Source organism: Scardinius erythrophthalmus, assembly GCF_964197995.2.
Source record: "Scardinius erythrophthalmus genome assembly, chromosome: 16".
In the NCBI taxonomy this organism is placed as follows: Eukaryota; Metazoa; Chordata; class Actinopteri; order Cypriniformes; family Leuciscidae; genus Scardinius; species Scardinius erythrophthalmus.
In genome coordinates this window covers 3420560-3443052 of record NC_138236.1, presented here as the reverse complement: position 1 = coordinate 3443052, position 22493 = coordinate 3420560, and the positions used below count along the sequence as shown (strand labels likewise).

Genomic DNA, 22493 nt, shown 5'->3' with positions numbered 1-22493 from the left:
CCTCTTCCTAATATCATTAATTCATCTTTGTCTCTAGGATACGTACCAAAAACCTTTAAGCTGGCTATGATTAAACCGCTTGTTAAAAAAACGCAACTTGATCCTACAGAATTAGTCAATTACAGGCCGATCTCGAATCTACCCTTTCTGTCAAAGATATTAGAAAAGGTGGTATCCTCACAACTATGTTACTTTCTAGAAAGAAATGATATCTGCGATGATTATTAGTCCGGATTTAGACCGTACCATAGTACTGAGACGGCTCTCATTAGAGTCACACATGATTTGCTCTTATCATCCGATCGTGGTTGTATGTCTCTATTAGTGTTACTCGATCTTAGTGCTGCATTTGACACTATTGACCACAACATTCTTTTAAATAGACTCGAAAATTATGTTGGCATTAGTGGAATTGCACTAGCATGGTTTAAATCATACTTATCTGACCGTTTTCAGTTTGTAGCAGTAAATGAAGAGATGTCTCATCGGTCACAAGTTCAGTATGGCGTACCACAAGGCTCAGTACTTGGACCGCTGCTGTTCACTCTGTACATGCTACCCTTAGGAGATATCATTAGGAAACATGGAATTAGCTTTCACTGTTATGCCGACGACACTCAGCTGTATATTTCTTCAAAACCTAATGAAACTTTCTAATTCACTAAATTAACGTAATGCATAGCTGATATAAAGACTTGGATGACTAGTAATTTCCTACTTCTTAACTCTGAAAAAACAGAGATTCTAATTATTGGACAAAAAAACTTCCTCACGTAGAATACTGTCTAACACTTGATGGCTGCTCTGTTAAGTCTTCGTCGTCGGTTAGGAACCTGGGTGTGCTCTTTGATACCAATCTTTCATTTGAAAGACACTTGTCTAGTATCTGTCAAACCGCATTTTTCCATCTTAAAAATATATCTAAATTACGTCATATGCTATAATTGACAAATGCGGAACAATTAGTCCATGCGTTCATGACCTCAAGGCTAGATTATTGTAATGCTCTACTGGGTGGTTGCCCTGCACGCTTAGTAAACAAACTACAGCTAGTTCAAAACGCAGCAGCTCGAGTTCTTACCAGAACCAGGAAGTATGACCAAATTAGCCCGGTTCTGTCAACACTGCACTGGTTGCCTATTACACATCGCATACATTTTAAAATATTGCTGATTACTTACAAAGCACTAAATGGTTTAGCTCCGCAGAACTTGAGCGAGCTCTTAACGCATTATAGTCCTTCACGTCTATTGCGATCTCAAAATTCCAGCCAGTTGATAATACCTAGAATATCAAAATCGACTGCTGGCGGTAGATCCTTCTCCTATTTAGCACCAAAACTCTGGAACAGCCTTCCTACCATTGTCCGGGAAGCAGACACACTCTGTCAGTTCAAAGCTAGACTAAAGACACATCTCTTTGACCTAGCATACACATAACACATTATAGACTTCTATAATTCCATATTAGGCTGCATAGATTAGGCCAGCCGGAAAAAAATCCTGTACATAAATCCTGATGTACTCGTTACATCATAAGAAGAATGGCGTCTACGCTAATATTAGTCTCTCTGTTTATACCGAGGTTTACCACAGCCTGCCGGATCCAGGCCGTATCCAGATCTGATGAAGGACCAGCGCCTGGACGGGTCGACAACGCAGTCCTGAAGTGTCAACCAGTTTCTCCGTTTCCTGAGGTGAGGTGGACCCCGGCCGTATCCAGATCATAGAGACACCAGCCACCATAGTCACATGTTTGCCGGGAGCCAGAGCGCCTGATATCAAAGCAAATTTAAAAGTGCTGGCTAATGCTAATCGTAAATTCTCTAAAATTATTATTCACGTCGGCACTAATGATGTTGGACTCCGCCAGTCGGAGATCACCAAAATTGATATTAAAGAGGTGTGTGAACTTGCAAGTACGACGTCAGGCACTGTAATTTGCTCTGGCCCCCTTCCTGTTCGCCGGAGTGAGGAGATAGTTAGTAGATTGTCCTCACTCAATGGCTGGCTGTCGAGATGGTGTCCGCAAAATAATATAGAATTCAACATGTGACTCAGCAGATCATTCTTTCACCTCTGACACATGGGGAAACATCATCATTCCTGCTAAAAAAAACTCTAGGTAGTGCTTGAATAGAACAGATTTTTTACATTACAGTTCTGTATGTGTAATGATGAAAGTGATGCAAAAACTACTTTTCTAGTGCTGTACTGTCATATGAAAGATAATGCATGGATTTATGTTTTTCTTAGACAAGCATGTGATGTTGTTTACATAGGAAAGGACAACTAAACTGAGCAATGCTCTGTTTGGGATTTTCACATTGTTATGCTTATCATATCTCTCTCTCTTACTTTCTAGCTTGTGAAAATGGAGCCTTTGACTGCAGCAAACACAGAGTTCTCCATCAACCTGTTCAAGAAGATCAGCGGAGGACATGCATCAGGAAATGTGTTCTTCTCTCCTGTCAGCATCTCCTCGGCTCTGGCCATGGTGTCGCTCGGTGCAAGAGGAAACACTGCAGATCAGATGATTAAGGTGATCTTACAGTCACACAATATACTTTAAAGAGGGTGATGAGAGAGTAGACTGAGACAGAGGGAGCAGGAAGTGACTCAAGCCTTTGCATGCACTCCAGATTTTAAAGGGGTCATGAACTGTTTTGTTTCATCGTTTTATAATGTTTGCTGGGGTGCACTTATGATGTTAATAGGATTTAACATAAAAAAATTGTCATCATTTATATATAAAAGGCATTTTTTCTACCCTTCTTTTTCTTATTCTTCCTCTTGTTAATGACTCTATCGTAAACGTTTAGCACGTTTTTAGGCTACTATTACAGCTCTCAAGGTTAATTAATCGTGTTGTTTGTTGATATTATATTTAGATAGCCTAGTGTTGGAAACTCAGAAGCGCCTCATTTATAAAACTTTGCGTAGGATTAGAGGTGGGCGATATATCGGTTAGACGATAATATCCAAATTGTTGTCTGGACGATATGCAAAATTGGGATATCAAGTATTTCATAATTTGTACAATCCGACCCCCCAAACACGAAAAGAGCTGAAAGAAGTTAAAGAGAAAACAAATAACGCACACTATAACCTTCTAAACAATTATATAGCGATTTTTAACACTGTAGTGCAGTACTATTCCCGGAAGCAACCTCCGAGTGGCCCAGCCCATGGTCCCGTGTCGTCAAAAACGCACATTCATACTGTTGGATTACATTTTTATTAAAAGTTTAATTTAGTTTTTCCACTGCAATAGTATATAAACTGATAAAGTTTAGTAGACTGATTTCAGATGATTATTGAGTCTCCAGCAAAGAGTCTCCTTTCCTGCCAGACTTGTTTTCTCTATTGTGTTTTAAATAAGTCAGATCACTTGATTCTCACCTTTCGGAGCCCAGACGTTGAGTCGTTAGGTTGATTGACTTTCACCTATTGTCTTTAATGGCTCTGGGATGGCTTTTGGAATTGGAGTTCCTGGCCAGTATCAGCATGTGAATAGTAAATGCTGATTCAATTGGACTCAGAGTAGGGTGTGTTCCCACTTCATTTGCATGCTTTATTCAGAGTTCCCGCCTCTATGTAATCCCTCCCCCTTGGAATGTATATAGCTACAATGTATAATGTTTTAGTTAGACTGATCAGATCATGTTGGAAGTTTCTACAGCCGTGTACAGAGGAGTTCTCAACCACATCTGTTGTAAAGTTTTCTTTGATCGAAGCAGAGACCAGTGAGACAGTCGGGATCGCATTCAACGGAAGTTATTCTTTATTGAGAACTCCTCTGTACGCGGCTGTAGAAACTTCCAACATGATCTGATCTAACATAACTTTACATGTTATCTTATAGGCATTTTAGGAGGAGGGACTTTTTGAAGGTGGAGACAAATACAAACAAAGCATGTAAATGAGGTATACAGGTTAAGGTAACCTGCCCCAGACCCCAGCGTGTTTACCAGTATCAATTTAATCAGCATACCTATTCAAATGCTGATACTGGCCAGGAAACTCTGGTTCCACGGGCCATCCCAGAGCCATTTAAGACAAAGGGTGCGTCTTGGAGCTACTGGCTAGAGCCATTAAAGACTCATTTAAAACACAATAGAGAAAACAGGTCTGGTAGGAATAGGAGACTCTTGCTAGAGACTCAATAATCACTTTCTCAGTTTATATACTATCTAAATTAAAACCTCAAATGCTAAAATCAGTATTCTTCACCGTGATGTTATGTAAGGAAACATATCTGAAATAGATTCTTAAATTTGGATCCCTTCAGTCCCCTCTTTGAGAGTTCTTATAAACTCTCACAAAAATACAAATTTAGACACATAAAGTTCATTCTTGTAACTGGTGTAAGTTACAGGCACATATAACTTGCTCTGTGTTGTTCATCTGTAATTGCATGCTGACACAGAAACAAACATGCAATTTAGGGTCCGTGAATTTTCTGCGTTGTGTATTTTTTATTTTCTTTTGTGATAGTTCGTTCAGCAGTGGGTCTGGTTGTCTTCTTGAGGTTGGGGCTTCATACGCAGATGAGACGGTCGCTGCATATGGATCTTGAAAAAGCCATCAAGTTTTATCTGCACACTGTAAGACAGAAAACAGAAAAACAGAGAGCAGTATTTCTTCAAAACACTACGGTTGTAGCAGTTTAAACACAATGGTTCTATCGTTTTCAGAGTGTACTGTTGTCGTTTCATTCTTTCCCTATTTCTTAATTGATTTGACACCTATGGACCAGTGAGGTAAGGATGGACTAAATGAGGAAAGGCCTATGAGGTAGTGTCTTCACCCTGGATTGGCCCCCGACGCCTGTTGCGTCAGTTCTTTCCAGGGCCCTCACTGAACCGTGTCCTATTCTGTCCCTGTGTTGTGCACACACTGTACAGTGTGTGAGAAAATTGGCACATTTTCATTCTCCAGTGAAACATCAGTCTTAATAGACATCATATAGAGCATGGAGGTCTGATTGTAGTGTTCTGCAGTGTAACATTTATGGCTGTGAGTTTTCTGAATGTCCCCCAAACAAAGGCTGTGACAGTCACTTTCCTTTTGTTCTATTAAACAAAAAAAAAATAAGTCTTTCATCTTTGTTGTAAGTTACTGGGGAGATTAAGCAATCACAGCCCAAATTGTTAACACCTCAAAAAGCTTACCCACGAGTCCAGTGACGAGGGGAGGGGTTGCTTCAAAGTAGCAAACAAATGTAGCAAGAGCTGCATAACATTGTTAACTTGTCTTAAGTTATTTTTATTTTTTCGACATTCTTTTCCAAAATGTCCGTGCTTGCCACAGTAAGAACAACTGGCTTCTCTAGGACTTTTGCGTTTCTTTGGCTTCTCTGAGTTAACCTTAAAGGATGCTGCTGCAATTTTTACTCTTGCCTTGACATCAAAGTCTCTTTCCCAAATAGCTAAACTGTCCAAGTTGTCTTGCAGGGTTCTATTTGACCATGTAAGATCTAAGAAAGGCAATGCATTTCTATGTTCTGACAAAAGACCATCGGACCATGTGCGAACTAGAGGACCATTATGACCTAACACTTTCTCTGGAGTGTCGGCAATTCCGCTGTAAATGGCAGCGATCTGACAGAATCGTTCTGTGTACTCACAAACAGTTTCATCCTTCTTCTGTACACAATTAGTGAGCTTTGACCAGTCCACTTTCGGTCCAACAATGTTCTTTAACACTTTAACAACTTCCTCTCTTAATTCATCTTTACTGGCCTGTTGCAGTTCAGAATTATTTACAGCACTTTCAAAATCATTGAATTCTGACTCAGTCAAGATCTGTGATATTAGCTGGGTGACTTCAGCTAGAGTCATATCATAGAGCCGCATTTTGCTGATCAATGCTCTTCTAAACTTAGAAAAATTTCTTTGCACTGATGGCAAACTTTCAGCAATTCTCTCAATCTCTTTAGGACCTAAAGATGTTTTGATTGCTTGTGGCTGCAATATGGGGGTTGCACATGGAACTGTATCAACACCTTTTCCCTGAGGCTTTTGTCTGGCTACGCACACTTCAACTGCATTTACATCTGCATTGACATTGTCCTCTATACTATCAAAAGACTGTAAATCAGGATAGCTTTCATCTGACTGTTGGTCTTCTAAATCACATTTGGTTGAGGCTTTGTTATGGCCCACCTTTGTCTTGAGACAGGACATGTGAGTCTGCAATTGTTTGTTCTGATCGTTTAACGTAGCAATACAACGAGCTTGTTCTTGTGCAATGGATAAGCTAAATTCTCGGTAACAACAGATAATAGCTTTCATATCGTTCTTGCGAATACTTGCTCCTAGTACCTTCTTACAATCTTCAATTGACCAAACTTTGACTGCATCAATGCCAAATTTCTTTGTTAAATTCAATCTGACTTCCTCAGTCACGATTGAGTCCATGCATTCTCCTAACAAGGACTTAAACTCATTGTCTGTCCATAACGGGCTAGCTAATCCACCTTTCTCTGTCGTGGGTATCAGCCTAGCATTCCTTCTAACCATTTTGTGACTTCCTTTGTTACTTAATCACAAAACACTAAAAAAACTTCTCTCTACTGTCTTGCAAACAGAGGGTACAATCTTATTAGCACATGAGGCTAATCTAATTCTAAAGCTAATTCTCTAGCTTACAGATAGGTCTTCTCTAGCAAGAGCATACACACAATATTAACATGTAACTGTTAAACTTCCCTGCCAACAACAGGGGATCAATTTCATCTCTAAAAGAAAACTTTTTAGAGGCTTATCTTTAGTTAACCAAACTCTACAGCTGTTTGTTAACTACTTCTCTGAACGGCGCAGAGGAAAACATTTGTACTGGTCTGCATTGGTTCTTTTAATGGAGTGAAACTCACCAAGTCTTTCATTTGTAGAGAAAGATTCCGTCTGGAAAAATTCAGTCTTTGAGATCTTTTTGGAGCTTGAAGTTTTCAATCTGGATTCAGAAGATTCAGTCTGGAACTCAGTCAGCTTTGTTGAGATCTTTGAGCTTGAAGTTTCAAGATGCAGTCTGGGACTCAGTCAGCTTTGTTGAGATCTTTGAGCTTGAAGTTTTCAATCTGGAGGAAGCTGGAAAGCTTGAAGTTTCAAGATTCAGTTCTTTGAGCTTAAAATTCTTTGAGTTTCCTTCTCCATCCGGGTCACAAGGCACCATCTGTTGTAAAGTTTTTCTTTCTTCAAAGCAGAGACCAGGAGACAGTTGGGATCGCGTTCAACGGAAGTTATTCTTTATTGAGAACTCCTCTGTACACGGCTGTAGAAACTTCCAACATGATCTGATCAGTCTAACTAAAACATTATACATTGTAGCTATATACATTCCAAGGGGGAGGGATTACATAGAGGCGGGAACTCTGAATAAAGCATGCAAATGAAGTGGGAACACACCCTACTCTGAGTCCAATTGAATCAGCATAACTATTCACATGCTGATACTGGCCAGGAACTCCAATTCCAAAAGCCATCCCAGAGCCATTAAAGACAATAGGTGAAAGTCAATCAACCTAACGACTCAACGTCTGGGCTCCGAAAGGTGAGAATCAAGTGATCTGACTTATTTAAAACACAATAGAGAAAACAAGTCTGGCAGGAAAGGAGACTCTTTGCTGGAGACTCAATAATCATCTGAAATCAGTCTACTAAACTTTATCAGTTTATATACTATTGCAGTGGAAAAACTAAATTAAACTTTTAATAAAAATGTAATCCAACACTTCCCCCTTTGAGAGTTCTAATAACTCTCACAAAAATACAAATTTATACACTTAAAAGTTAATTCTTGTAACTTGTGTAAATTACAGGCACGTGTAACTTATTCTGTGTTGTGTCCTTGATTTACATGAGTGTCATAGTTCTTCTCAAAACCATAACTGTTGACACCTGCGACGCAGGGTGTAAAATGTCATATAAACTACATGATTACACAGAAAACCATGTAGCATAAGAGTGGAATTCTTGAAAGTCCATGGCGCCTGAATAGCTGTGAAGTCTGTTTCCTGTAGCGTCCATTTCCCACGTAGAGTCGCTCTGATGACTCGTCCCTCATGAGGCTTGTTCATGGAAATCTGAGGTGATGCTTTACACCAGGTTTCTGCTTGCGAAGACATCAACACATTCGAGTAACACAAGAAAACAAAGAAACAGCAGAACAGCAATATTCATGCATAGACTTCATCCTTCCATAAGTCATTTGATCGTATAGTGGTTTTAAGTCTAACTTTTATCAAAGTACACTTAAAACCACTATACGATCAAATGACTTATGGAAGGATGAAGTCTATGCATGAATATTGCTGTTCTGCTGTTTCTTTGTTTTCTTGTGTTACTCGAATGTGTTGATGTCTTCGCAAGCAGAAACCTGGTGTAAAGCATCACCTCAGATTTCCATGAACAAGCCTCATGAGGGACGAGTCATCAGAGCGACTCTACGTGGGAAATGGACGCTACAGGAAACAGACTTCACAGCTATTCAGGCGCCATGGACTTTCAAGAATTCCACTCTTATGCTACATGGTTTTCTGTGTAATCATGTAGTTTATATGACATTTTACACCCTGCGTCGCAGGTGTCAACAGTTATGGTTTTGAGAAGAACTATGACACTCATGTAAATCAAGGACACAACACAGAATAAGTTACACGTGCCTGTAATTTACACAAGTTACAAGAATTAACTTTTAAGTGTATAAATTTGTATTTTTGTGAGAGTTATTAGAACTCTCAAAGGGGGAAGTGTTGGATTACATTTTTATTAAAAGTTTAATTTAGTTTTTCCACTGCAATAGTATATAAACTGATAAAGTTTAGTAGACTGATTTCAGATGATTATTGAGTCTCCAGCAAAGAGTCTCCTTTCCTGCCAGACTTGTTTTCTCTATTGTGTTTTAAATAAGTCAGATCACTTGATTCTCACCTTTCGGAGCCCAGACGTTGAGTCGTTAGGTTGATTGACTTTCACCTATTGTCTTTAATGGCTCTGGGATGGCTTTTGGAATTGGAGTTCCTGGCCAGTATCAGCATGTGAATAGTTATGCTGATTCAATTGGACTCAGAGTAGGGTGTGTTCCCACTTCATTTGCATGCTTTATTCAGAGTTCCCGCCTCTATGTAATCCCTCCCCCTTGGAATGTATATAGCTACAATGTATAATGTTTTAGTTAGACTGATCAGATCATGTTGGAAGTTTCTACAGCCGTGTACAGAGGAGTTCTCAATAAAGAATAACTTCCGTTGAACGCGATCCCAACTGTCTCCTGGTCTCTGCTTTGAAGAAAGAAAAACTTTACAACAATACGTAAATTCGAAATAGTGCGCGCAGAAGCACATGTGCAAAACCGGTTTGTAAAATGATAAATTAATTATTTTTATTTTATCATATGTCATTTTACAAAAGGACATTTTACAAACCTACGTTTTGCGCATGTGCTCCTGCACGCACTTTTTCAGTCACAACAGACTAGTGTTGCACGATGTATCGATACTTCAAAAGTATCGCGATACTCGGAAATTAAAAACGTCACGATACCTAAATTTATCAGTATCGATACTTAAAAAAAAAAAAAAGCCTCCCTATGGACGTCTGTGTTTTTTTCCTGACGCACGCAGCAAAGAACCTGCTGCTGTCAGTGTCTTGTGACAAAACACTACAGAGATGGCTGCATGTGCGAGCATAATCGTTTATACTGTCTATGAGCACAAGTGGTCCACGACTCGTAGAAAAAGATGACGCGAGGAGGAGTGACATATGGAAGTAAGTTGCCTACCTTGCTCTGTTGCACGGTGCACCGATACTTCAAAAGAAAACCGGAAATGAAATACGTCACGATTCCTTAATTTATTAGTAGGCTATCACTTCTAAGAATGACCGCGTTCCAGATTTGTAAAGGCCTGACACACACTGGCTGCGTGTCGTGTCCGTTTTTATTTCGGCTCCCATGATGTTAACTGCCTGCGTGACACACGCGTCTGGGTGCAGCTCGAGACGCGCGGAAAACGCGTGCATTCTAGAAATCTATTTTTCACGCGACACGCACACGTGTTGGAAGCGTTTCCAGGCAAAATAGAATAGGAAAAGATGTTTCTATGTCATTTTGACACGAATACATATTAATCAATGACATTTTGATGTTTGAAAGATTTGACAAATACAATATAAAATGTAATTTAAAACATATGATCGATTTTCAAATATTGCACCTCTCAATACTGAACGAATTATTCTGTAGCCTATTTTGCAGTCAACACTGCCGACGTTGTCTTTGCTGCTATATATTTATGTTTAACATGAAGTATAGGCCTTCCACAACTCTCTCCCCACGTCAAATATATCACCAATAAGGCTTATCATACCAATATTAAACATTGTTTAATATAATCGCTGTTCATATTTTTATTCAAAGTTCAGAATCAAGATAAAGCTCTTGTGTTTCTTATGATAAATGAGATAATGCAGCTAAATGTATATTTTTTTTACCTTGAATGTCATTTATTTTTTATATTTTGATATTTCATATTTTGTTCAAATGTTTAATATATCTGCTGTTCATATGTTCATTTATTAGTGTGTTATATGATTAAATGTTGTCCCGGTTTTAAAATAAAGCACAGCAATGATATTTGAGAGTGTTTCTCCCTTTTCAGGAAAAGTATCGAAAAAGTATCGAAATCGCAATACTTGACTTGGTATCGGTATCGAAACAATAATTTTGGTATCGTGACAACACTACAACAGACACAGCAATCAGAGGAGGACGCGCTGAAAACTGTAATGCTGTTCTCTTCCTTCATAACTCGTACTGAGAAGGAATTGTTGAGGAGTTGCAGAGGAATTTGTGACTGTTTCACCTGTTCAACCACATCAAAGTTTCGTAATTAGCAAGTCCGTGCTTTTTCTCTTTTTTCCTTATGTGCTGAAGGGCCGCTGTGCCTTGGTGAAACGGTGTTTGTACGTGAAGAGCTCTTTTCCAAAACGCCATAAACCTAAAAAGCTGCTTCAAAGAACCAGCAAAAGTAATGATTATGAATATGTAAAATATTGCAATAAGACATTTTAATTGTTTATTAATTTCTGTGTCGGCTGCAAAGATGAAGTTGACGATAGGCTATAGACTCGCGATCTTCGCAGTAGGCTAGTGAACGCACCCGTGAAATGCACATTTATTAGGCTTCATAGTTTTATTTTGTTTTGGATGGTTTTGTTTAGAACCAGCTTTCTGTAAATATATTTCACATTTTTTAGGCCTGTGAGGTTAGTAGGCTACGGTCCGGTTCATGATGATATAATCTCAAGTTTCAAGTCAAGCACCTTATGTTGTGATTGCTATTTACTTTTTATGTATTAAATCCAGGAAATGTGTTAATGAAAATTTTATTAAAATTAAGATACAATTAATACAAAACGAAATTCGTTTTAAAGAAAGGCTTTGTGCTTTCTGTTTTGAGGTCTCTGTGAAAGTTTGAAAGTTTTTTAGTGCACTTTCAGAGCACTCGCGTATGGAGAACTGTCACGTAATGTTGTTTTTTCCTCATAAATGCAAACACAAAAAATAAAAGACAAAAGACTTTTTTAAAAAGACAAACCATCAATTTTTGGAAAAATAAAGGATTTATAGCGTTTTGGGGAAAAAAAATGGATGGATTTATAGCGTTTTGAAAATATTTTTTTTAAGTGGAAAAAGTATAGGGGCTACCTCAGATTCTGTTTAGTTAGCTCCTTTATTGTTTTTTTCTATAGCCTACAATAATAGGTCAAATGCAGCAAGTCAAAAGACCAACTGGACCTTCTTTGCCAGTTTGCACACATTTCTTTGTAGGATGGCAAAAATATCGTCTGAATATCGATATCGAGATATTGGAAAAAAATATCGAGATATTCATTTTTGTCAATATCTCCCACCCCTACGTAGGATTTGTGTCAGAAGTGGCGTACGGATGAAACATAGGACGTGCGTAGGCTACGCACAAAAATATTCGGATTTATAAAACCGTGCGCACGCACATCCTACGCAGTTTTCCCTTAATAAATCACAATCAATTCTAAATGTAGCACAGCTTTTGCGGCTTCATGTCACGCCCATAGTTGCCCATAAATAGTCCGTGAAACGCCCACAAGTTAATATTCATCGATTGCGAAATCATGGCAAACACAACGAGGAATATCAAGAAATGTAACTTCACTCAATGTGAAGTAGAAATGATCTGTCATGATTCTGCCATCTTGTTCTTGATTTTCTCTTGTCTTGTGGCAGAATCATGACAGACCCATGTTTTGTGTACAAGCACATGGCCATTTGTTTGGGCCATGTGCTTGTGTTGTCTCGTTCTCTTGTCCCACCCCCTTGTTATCCTCGTTTTGTCATAATTGCTTTACCTGTGTCACCTGCTGTCATCATTAGTTTCTCTCTATTTAATCCCCTCATGTTCTCTGTCCTGTGTCAGTTCATTGTGAAACCTGCTATGGTGTTACATGTTATCTGCTATCTTTCATTGTGAGACTTTGTTCATCTCTGTGAGTACCCTGTCAAGAGCGTCATCAAGGGAAAGTTCTGTTTCTGTATTTGCTATTTGTTTATAGTCAAGTTATGTCAAGTCATTGTCCACTTTAGTCACTCGTTGTCTTGTTTTGTTTTGCCCCCTCGTGGGCATTATTTGTATATAATAAACCTTGTGTGTCCTGCAATCTGTCTGCGATTGGGTTCATCCTTCAACCTCATAACCTGATCGTTGGCGAGGTGGAAAAGATGAGTAAAATGTTGTTTGGAGGGCACAGTGTTGGCATTACTAATGCCAAAAAGGCACTTGAGTAGCAAAAGGTTGCAGACGCCGTTAATGCTGCAGCCTCACAACAACCTCGGACCGTGGCCGAAATAAAAAAGAAATGGTCGGACATCAAAGTCGATGCAAAAATGCGTCTAGCGCTCCATCGCCAGAGGATTAATTGCATAATATGCCAATATTATTGCAGAACATATTTCACTTCTTTTTGCAAATGTGTTAATTTGCATTTCTGTTGTAGGCCTTATCTTCGTTTGATTTTGTTTGTTTTACACTGCAGATCGATCAAACGGGTGTTCGTGTAGGCTGTTAATTGTCAGACTTGCTTTGTGAAGTCTTCATGTTATTTATGAGAGGCAGTATTGTCATTTCTTTTACACAACGGTCTACAGTTTCACACACTTTCACGTGTTTCTTCCATCTGCCGACGGTGTCGCCATTTCTCATTTAACCCGTTTTTGTGCGTACGCCTGGGTCAGAGTTTGCGTGAAGGACCGCCCATTTTCCCGTCAAGTTTGCTTTTTATAAATACCAATTATTGCGTAGAGAGCGGCGTACGCCTTCTTTTGTGCGTACGCAACGTTTATAAATGAGGCCCCAGTCTTGGTTGTTTCTTCAGCAGGATTCTTTATTGAGGACATGAGCTGTCGGTAGCTGCAGTCATCAAGTCTAACTAAGGGAACTTTACATGGTATCTTATAGGCATTCAGTGGGCTGTCCTTAAAGATGCTTAAATAAACTTGCCTTGCTTTACTCTTTTGGCGAAGGAAAGTATTCGATTCTGGACACACCACATGTAAACTGAGTTCCAGGCATGGCATAAACAGTAAAGTGCCAGCAATTAATCACTCTTTCCACTCATTTAATTATCAAAGGCCTGAGGGCCAAAATCTACAAAGAATGTGTTTGACATCATCAGTTCTTCACTGTCTTTTCTAGTACATTTGAAACTATTCTAATGAGCATTTGAGTTGTGCATTCACAATATATGTTAAAGTTATCTTTATTAACTCTACCATATCAATGCTGTGTAGGTCCTGGGCTTTAACAGTGAACCACCAATGATGGAGCAAACCCAGAATCCTCAGACTCCTGCTGAACTCAAGGTTTCGTATGAATATTTACATCAAACACTAACCCAGTTAACAGGGAACGTTCTCAGAACTTTAGCCAACATTCTGTCAAGGTTCTGTTGCATGAACAGCTGTATTTACTTTACTTTACTTTTACTTTATACTTTATTAGTCCCATCACTGGGAAATTTGTCTTGGACAACGTGCAAAGTCCATACATACAACAACATACATTAAAAACGAATAGAAATAAGTAAAATTAGATATATAAAACATAATGACAATCAATACGTACAATACAACATACATTAAAATAAATAGCAGGTAAGTGAAATTAGATACTTAGAAGACACAATGGCAATTCATAATATTTTATCTGTTTAACACTTTAATTGCAGTAGGAACAAAAGAATTTTTCAGTCGATTAGACCTACACATCAAGACCCTATACCTCCTTCCTGATGGTAATAATTTAAAGTTGGCATTCAGGATATGAGTATCGTCTCCAACAATGTTCCTGGCATGGTTTAAAATTGAAGCATCAAACAACTCTTGTGGTGATCGTCTCTCCTCACCCCCTATAATTTTAAAGGCGGTGTGCACCAAACGTCCTAATCTTGATTTTAATTGGACAGAGAGATTACCATACCATGCAGTAATACTATATCTAATGAAGCTCTCGAAAATAGACTGGTAAAACAAATACATGATTCTCTGATTCACTCCAAACGCTTTTAACCTGCGTAGAAAGTATAGTCTCTGCTGTAGCCTGGAACAAAGATTATTGACATGAAAAGACCAGCATAGTGAATTATCTATAAAAACTCCCAAGTACTTATATGAAGGGACCTGTGCAATGATATTGCCGTGTATCATTACCGGACTATGGTCCCCCACACTTCTAGGATCAAAAATCATCTCAACCGTCTTAGTTCCATTTAGTATTAAGGAGTTATTGTCACACCAACCTGCAAATCTGTCCACCTCAGAGAAATGATGAGAAACATTATCTTTCCTATTTAATAAGCTTAAAATTGCAGGGTCATCAGAAAATTTGATAAAAAAAAAGTATTGTCTTGACGTGCTACGCAATCATTGGTGTATAGTGTAAATAAAATTGGCGAGCAGACACATCCCTGCGGGGCTCCCGTGTTCGTAATTTTAACCTCAGAATACGAGTTGTTGACTCTCACCTGTTGTGTACGGTTGTTCAGAAAGGAATAGAGCCACTTAATACAGTATGGATTTATCTTAAGCTCTTTTAACTTTGTTGTCAGCAACATGGGATTTAAGGTATTAAACGCTGAACTAAAACCAATAAAAAGTAAACAGGCATATGATTGACTGTCTTCTAAGTGACTGCTGACCAAATGAGAGATGTAGTTAATGGCGTCTTCAGTACCTCGCCTCTCCCTATATGCAAGGGCGTAGATTTGGTTTGAACATTGGGGGGGTTGAAGTTTGGGTCTGCATATTTTTCATGTGATCATGGTATAAATATTGGGGGGGTTGTAATGCATAGATTTAAATATTGGGGGGGTTATCTCCCCTCCAACCCCCCCACAAACTACGCCCCTGCCTATATGCGAATTGAAGCGGGTTGAGTAATGGTTTGACTTGATCCTTTAACCCCATTAAAACACTTCATAACATGAGAAGTGAGGGCCACTGGTCTAAAATCACAATTCTCCAGTGAGTTCTGTTTCTTAGGAACTGGTATAACAATGGATTTCTTCCATAGAGATGGAATAGTATGTGAATCCAAAGATTTTTGGAAAATTGGGCAGAATGCCATGGATAGCTCCATAGCACAAGTTTTTAACAAAAAGGCCAAAATTCTATCCAGAACCATAGATTTTTTAGAGCATACACCTCTGAATATAGTACTGACCACCCGTGGGTCAACCACTAACCTCTGACCCGGTTCGCATATTACATTGTCCAGAACACTCGTATAATCAGCTGGTGACTCAAACCTAAGAAAAAAGTAATTTAAATCATTTGCCCTTTGTTCGTCATCATTAGTTATAAAAGTTTTGTGAGGTGGTGCCATATTTGTTACAACTTTCATTGCATCCCACAGTTTTTTTGAATTCCCTATAGCAAAATTATCTTCTGTTGTATCTCTATATTTTTTCCTCGCCCCCTTCAGTAATATATTAAATTTCTTTTGGACTATTTTTAATTTAATTTTGTCATGATTTATAAATGCCAGCTTCTTCCTATTCAAACATTCCTTAACTTCCTTTGTTATAAAACTTTTGTTATTTGGAAATACCGTCACAGTTTTCTTCTCCACAATTGAGTCCACACAAAAATTTATATAGTACGTTATGGATTCTGTGGCCGTCTCAATGTCCATCGCGTGAAAAAGATCCCAATCCGTGGAATCAAAGCAACCTTTTAAGGTCTCAATACTATCCTCCGACCAAACCGAGATTGTCTTTGTGTGTGGCTTAGCACTTTTTAATAGAGTTTTATAAGTTGGAATCAAATGAACAGTGTTATGATCACAGTTAGATAGAGGAGGTTTGGCCTTTGCAACATATGCATCCTTAACGTTTCCGTAACATTTGTCCAAAATCTTATTACCTCTAGTGAAGCACTTAATGTATTGTTCATATCCCGGTAGCATAAGCTCCAGTCTACACTGATTAAAGTCTCCAAGAATAAAAATTGGAGCCGCTGGAGTGCGCCTTAATTGTTCGTTGACACAATCACTTATACACCTCGCCGCCCTAGCGGCATTCCCGCTTGGTGGAACGTACACCGCACAAATAATGATGTTTCCAAATTCACGTGGTAGATAAAAAGGCCTTAATGATAAACATAGTAATTCCACATCGGGATTGCACACAGTTTCTCTCACCGTATGCTGGCAGCACCATTTGTCCTTGACGTATATACAGACACCGCCTCCTCTTGATTTGCCCGAGTTTCCATCCCTGTCTGCACGAACAAGCGAAAACCCATCCAGTTCAACCAAAGAGCAAGGGATGTCCCGATGAAGCCATGTCTCCGTGAACCCCATCAAGCAGGACTCGCGATACTCGTGCCATGTCCTTGTGATCGTGCGTAGCTCCTCAATTTTGTTCTTTAAGGAGCGCACATTGCTGAAAATCACAGACGGAAGAGGAGGTTTATTACCACGGTTCCGAAGACGGAGACGAACTCCTCCTCTCTTCCCTCTTTTCCTGGGTCGCGCCGAAAATGCGCTCTTCCTCCTGAAATCAACAGGTAAATCCGTGGGAGGCAATGTTCTTTCAGGCCTCAGAAAGAGCAATTCTGCTCTGGTATAGCACACAGATGGTACAGCGAGAAAGTGTGCAGATGATACACGATTCAGAGCAAGGATCCTTCCTCCAATCAAAGTCAGTAATAGGAATTGTACCAAAAACGTCTTCATTATGATCAATCACTTTAACACATTAAAACCGTTTAAAACGTTCAGCAATTAAAATCAAACTCAACATGAACAACAAACGAACAGTGCACGTGTCCGTGTCGCCAACTGAGCAGCACCACCGGCGCTCTATTTACTGTAGAGATGCCTGTATCCTTTGGGTTCGTCTGATTCAACTGATTAAATCTGATATTGTTGATGCAAACAGAAATGTCCAGATGAAAAACCTGAGGACCAAATTCATTCCAGCTTCAGCAAGTTCATGAGTGATCTGAACAAACCAGGAGTCCCGTATGTGTTGAGTCTCGCCAACCGCCTCTACGGAGAGCAATCCTACCAGTTTGTTGAGGTCAGACTCGGTTTATTCACTGGAGGTTCTGGAAATGTTCTCAACTATAATATCACTTCCACCTCAATCGGTTTGCTGTATTACAGAAATTCCTCGATGACGCAAAAAGCTACTATGAAGCCGGACTGGAGAAGGTGGACTTCAAGAACCAATCAGAGGCTGCTCGTGTCAACATCAACCAATGGGTGGAGACAAAAACACAAGGTGAAATCCAACATAAACTTATTCTCAATTTGAAACTTCTTGTACATTCTTACAAATAAAAGTTATTTCATGTTTTTTGCAGCACTTTAGATTCAGCAAAAATGTCTTTTCAAGGGCCATGTTTGGCTTCATGGGTTCTTGAGTTGAGATAAATGATCAAACCAACCAGTTCAAATCAATGCTCAAAGTGAACAATATCCATTTGTATTTTAAGAGAAGATCAAGGACTTGGTGCCACAGGGAGCCATCGATGGGATGACGAAACTGGTCTTGGTGAACGCCATCTACTTCAAGGGAAACTGGGAGAAGAAATTCCCAAAGGAATCCACCAGAGATGGGCAGTTTAAGCTGAGCAAGGTGAGATTTCATGCTCTTTTTTTAATATTATTTTAATAATATTTGTAACAGTCATGATGAAATCTGAGAGGTTATAATGTGTTTCCATTAATGTTTGGTAGAATCAAACTAAACCAGTGAAGATGATGTATCGAAAGGAGGACTTTCCTCTGGCCTTCATCCCAGAGATCAACAGTCAGGTTCTGGAGCTGCCGTATGTCGGGAAGAATCTCAGTATGTTGATCATCCTTCCTAACGAGATGGAAGACGACACCACTGGCCTTCAGAAGGTGATTTGAATGCTTAATTAGCCAGCCGTGACAAGTCAGATGTTTACTTGTGGAACAGTTTTCATTTTGACTATTTCAACTATTCATCTGACATGTCTCTCTCATTATCCAGCTTGAAAAGGCACTGACCTACGAGAAGCTCATGGAATGGACCAAACCAGAAGTCATGCGTAAACAAGAGGTTGAAGTGTCTCTGCCCAGATTCAAGATGGAGGAAACCTACGACATGAAGAGTCTTCTGATCAGCATGGGAATGGAGGATGTTTTTGATGAGAAAAAGGTGAATCTTTCAGGCATGTCCTCCAACAACGACCTGGTGGTGTCGAAGGTGATCCATAAAGCCTTTGTTGAAGTCAACGAGGAAGAAACCGAAGCGGCTGCAGCCACCGATGCCGGCCAGTCTTTGTGTTATATCAAACCGCAGTTCTTCAACGCAGAGCATCCTTTCCTTTTCTTCATCCGACACAATCCGACCAAGAGCATTTTGTTTTACGGACGCTTCTGCTCTCCATGAGTGAGTCCTGCTGCATGAGACGCTTCCAGCTAGTTTAGGTGATAATCTGGTTAAAATGAGTAGGAGAGACTCGGGACAACTACTACAAATCAAAACAGTTTAAGAAAAATTTATATGTGTCAACAGATCTTTTGCAATTTACAGGAGAAAGACTTATTTAATTAATTGTATAAAATTTTACAAAAATGATTGCTTCAAACACAAATTAATCCTACAAGGTTAAGTGGGACCTGCATTACAATTATTTGAAATACATTAATTCCTAATCATTATAGTTAACTAAAACCATAAATGTTACTTGAAAAAAAAACATTTAGTTTAAGTTGAAGTACACAAATAATTAAAAATGACAATGTACACAACAAAATTACGAAAACTTTAAAATGCAAACAAAATAGCCTATGATAAAAAGGAAATCTAATTGAAAATATTACCAAAACTATAATAGTATATCAATGGTAAATGTTACAAACTGCTCAGATACGCAAAGGCTGAGGATCCAAACGCAGTAGTTTATTAAAGGGTAATCCAAAGTAGTGATGTGAGCTTTCGAAGCACTCCTTCATGAAGCTTCGAAACCTTTATGAATCTTTTGTTTCAAATCAGTGGTTCGAAGCGTGTTTTGAAACAGTGAATCATTTTGCAAAGCAATTGGTTCAATTGATTCGAAGCTTTTCTCCCATCACTAATCCAAAAATTTAATCCAAAACAGGCAAAAGTCAAAACACAGGCAAACAATCCAAATAGATGCCAGGAAAAATCCGGAAGAACAGGCAACAGGTTTAAAACCATGGAACAGATAATCAAAGAAGCGCTCAGAAATGCAGAGGTGACACACACAAGACTTAGAAATGAATGACGGAATAAATCAGGCTTATATAGATGAAGTTAAAGGAGAACTCCGGTCAATTTTAACATTGAGTTCATTTTTTTGTACATTTGGAGTGCTGTCAATACAGAGAACAACTACAAAAATCGGTGTTGCCTACACCGTGTTATCCTCTTTTTAAAATTTGCACCCTGTTGACTTCAATAGGGCAAGTACTAAACCTGCTTTTACATTTACATTTATTCATTTAGCAAACGCTTTTATCCAAAGCGACTTACAACTGCTATATATGTCAGAGGTCGCACGCCTCTGGAGCAACTAGGGGTTAAGTGTCTTGCTCAAGGACACACTGGTGTCTCACAGTGGATTCGAACCCGGGTCTCTCACACCAAAGGCATGTGTCTTATCAATTGCGCCACACCCCCCCTTTTAGCCTCTTAACATCCTTGATGTGTCATAATTACAAGTGCACAGAAAATGATCTGACTGCAGTAGATGTAAAAGATATGTATAAAAATTATGTTATTTCAGCCAGCGCAAATACCTGTTTACATCCTGTTTTTCGGTTGAAGTCCAAAGTAGTCGATTGCCGAGTTCACGCGCATAGGTTTAGTTACCTATGATCACGCGCGTGAACTCGGCAATCGACTACTTTGGACTTCAACCGAAAAACAGGATGTAAACACAGGTATTTGCGCTGGCTGAAATAACATAATTTTTATACATAGCTTTCACATCTACTGCAGTCAGATCCACTCGTGTTCACTCAGAAGGAATCACTCACATTTTCTCTGTACTTGTAATGACACATCAAGGATGTTAAGAGGCTAAAAGCAGGTTTAGTACTTGCCCCATTGAAGTCAACAGGGTGCAAATTTTAAAAATAGAATAACTCGGTGTAGGCAACACCGATTTTTGTAGTTGTTCTCTGTATTGACAGCACTCCAAATGTACAATAAAATGAGCTCAATGTTAAAATTGACCGGAGTTCTCCTTTAAAGCTAAACAGTGTAGGATTTTCTCCCATCTAGCATTGAAATTGTTTATGACTACCAACTGAATATTACTTTCTAGCCCCTCCCATTCAGAGGGCGTTTTAACTCCTACGGTGGCCGTACTATTTCAAATCTGCCGGCAGTCGCGAGTAATCTCCCCCTCGCATTCGTCAAAATAATCGTCAAAACGCAAAAGGTGAAGCTTGAATTTCCAAGTATGTCCCTCTTTGGCTAATGTATTTTCAAGATGGAGGCGCAAAATGGCTGCCGCCATTCGAGTGACTTGCTCGTATGTATTCTAAATGGCAGATTCTAAGCTTACGAGAATACTTGATTAGTTGGTAGAAGTAATTACACATTAATGAGCACATATCATTTTGAAAGAACAAAGTGTTTTTTTTTTGCTAAGAATCAACTTAAAAAATTACACAGTGTAGCTTTAACAAGGTTACACAGTTGACAGCATCAGGGATAATGAGTCCAAGAGAGTTCTAGGAAACATGTGTTTATGATTGAAGAAATTAAATGCATTGCAGTTGTCCTGAGTCTCATTCAGTTTGTGTTTTTGGACGGGTCTCTTCATGCTACTGTACATGTAATCAAATCTATCAGTTTACAGAATCATTTATGAGGCTACATATTATGTGTATGCATTCACTGTAAAAGTATATTCAACATAAATTAATAAAATCTTTACAATTATTCAATAAAACCTGATTTTGAGTCATTTTTTACTGTAAACCGCTGTGACAAATTAACTGTGGTCAAACTCTGGTGCCAATGAAGCTCAAAGAAAACTGGTTTCTGAAAAGAGTGTTGAGGGGAAACATGGAAAGAGAGGAAATTAATCTACCATTTTAATTAGTAAAATAAGTTTATTTTTATGATTGTAAAATCAGGGTGTATATGTATGTAAATTAATCAAAAAATGTATTGGCTAAAATTATATTTTTTATATTTTTACCATTAAATTTGAGAATTATGTTTCATAATAAAAGTTGCTGAAAAACTTTGGAAGTTTAATGAATTTCAGGAATACTTTAGATTGGGTCTTGTTGTGAACTGCATTTCATGTATAGTTTTGAGCTTAATTGTCATGTTTTGATGAAAAGCCACTAAAAAGTTGCACAAACTGATCTGTGGTTACAAAAAGATGAGTAAAGACTGACAATTAAATATTAGCCAAACTCAAAGATCAACTCAAAACTAAAAGGAATCTGATCTAAGACTTGTTCCACTCAGACTGATCTAGAATCAGACGACCTTGTAACAAAAGCCTATAGTCCATATAATGTGACAATATGGGTAATAATGTTCAATCACATTCAAAACTAGTGTTGTATTATAATTATTATTATTATTAATATATCATATTATAGCCTATTTTATAATTAAAATAAAGCTTAATTTTAGTTTAAGTTTAGTTATTTTGTTATGAGCTTTTGTTGATTTTATTCAGGTGGGTTTTTCCATTCAATTTAGCCTTTATTTTTATTTCATTTTTAGTAATTGATTAGCTTATCAAAATAAATGTATTAATAAACATTCCTCATTTGTTTTTTCCATCTAATATATATATATTATTTCATCTTTATTTTAACTACCCAAAGTAATTAAATTTTTAGTTTTAGTTAAGAATAACAACACTTGTCAAGAGTTTAGAGTTTGTACACACACACACACACACACACACACACACACACACACA

The 22493-nt window shown here is 38.4% G+C and overlaps 1 protein-coding gene across 1 annotated transcript; it reads left to right on the top strand.

Annotated features, from left to right (window-relative positions):
- Window positions 1-767: 767 nt before the first annotated feature.
- LOC308704921 (leukocyte elastase inhibitor-like) lies at window positions 768-19367 on the top strand. The gene is made up of 8 exons (XM_081389608.1): window positions 768-1696; window positions 2365-2541; window positions 13827-13898; window positions 17477-17617; window positions 17704-17821; window positions 18036-18178; window positions 18280-18447; window positions 18560-19367. Exons 1-8 carry the CDS (start codon window positions 1544-1546, stop codon window positions 18959-18961), a joined length of 1374 nt encoding a protein of 457 aa, XP_081245734.1. The 5' UTR covers window positions 768-1543; the 3' UTR covers window positions 18962-19367.
- Window positions 19368-22493: the final 3126 nt, after the last annotated feature.

What these genes read in the sequence shown, in the direction of transcription:
- LOC308704921 (XM_081389608.1), top strand. Translation starts at nt 1,544, where the DNA reads ATGGCGTCTACGCTAATATTAGTCTCTCTGTTTATACCGAGGTTTACC. An exon ending in AGACTCCTGCTGAACTCAAG is followed by an intron (nt 13,899 to 17,476) that starts GTTTCGTATGAA and finishes TGATGCAAACAG; the next exon opens with AAATGTCCAGATGAAAAACC. An exon ending in ACACCACTGGCCTTCAGAAG is followed by an intron (nt 18,448 to 18,559) that starts GTGATTTGAATG and finishes CTCATTATCCAG; the next exon opens with CTTGAAAAGGCACTGACCTA.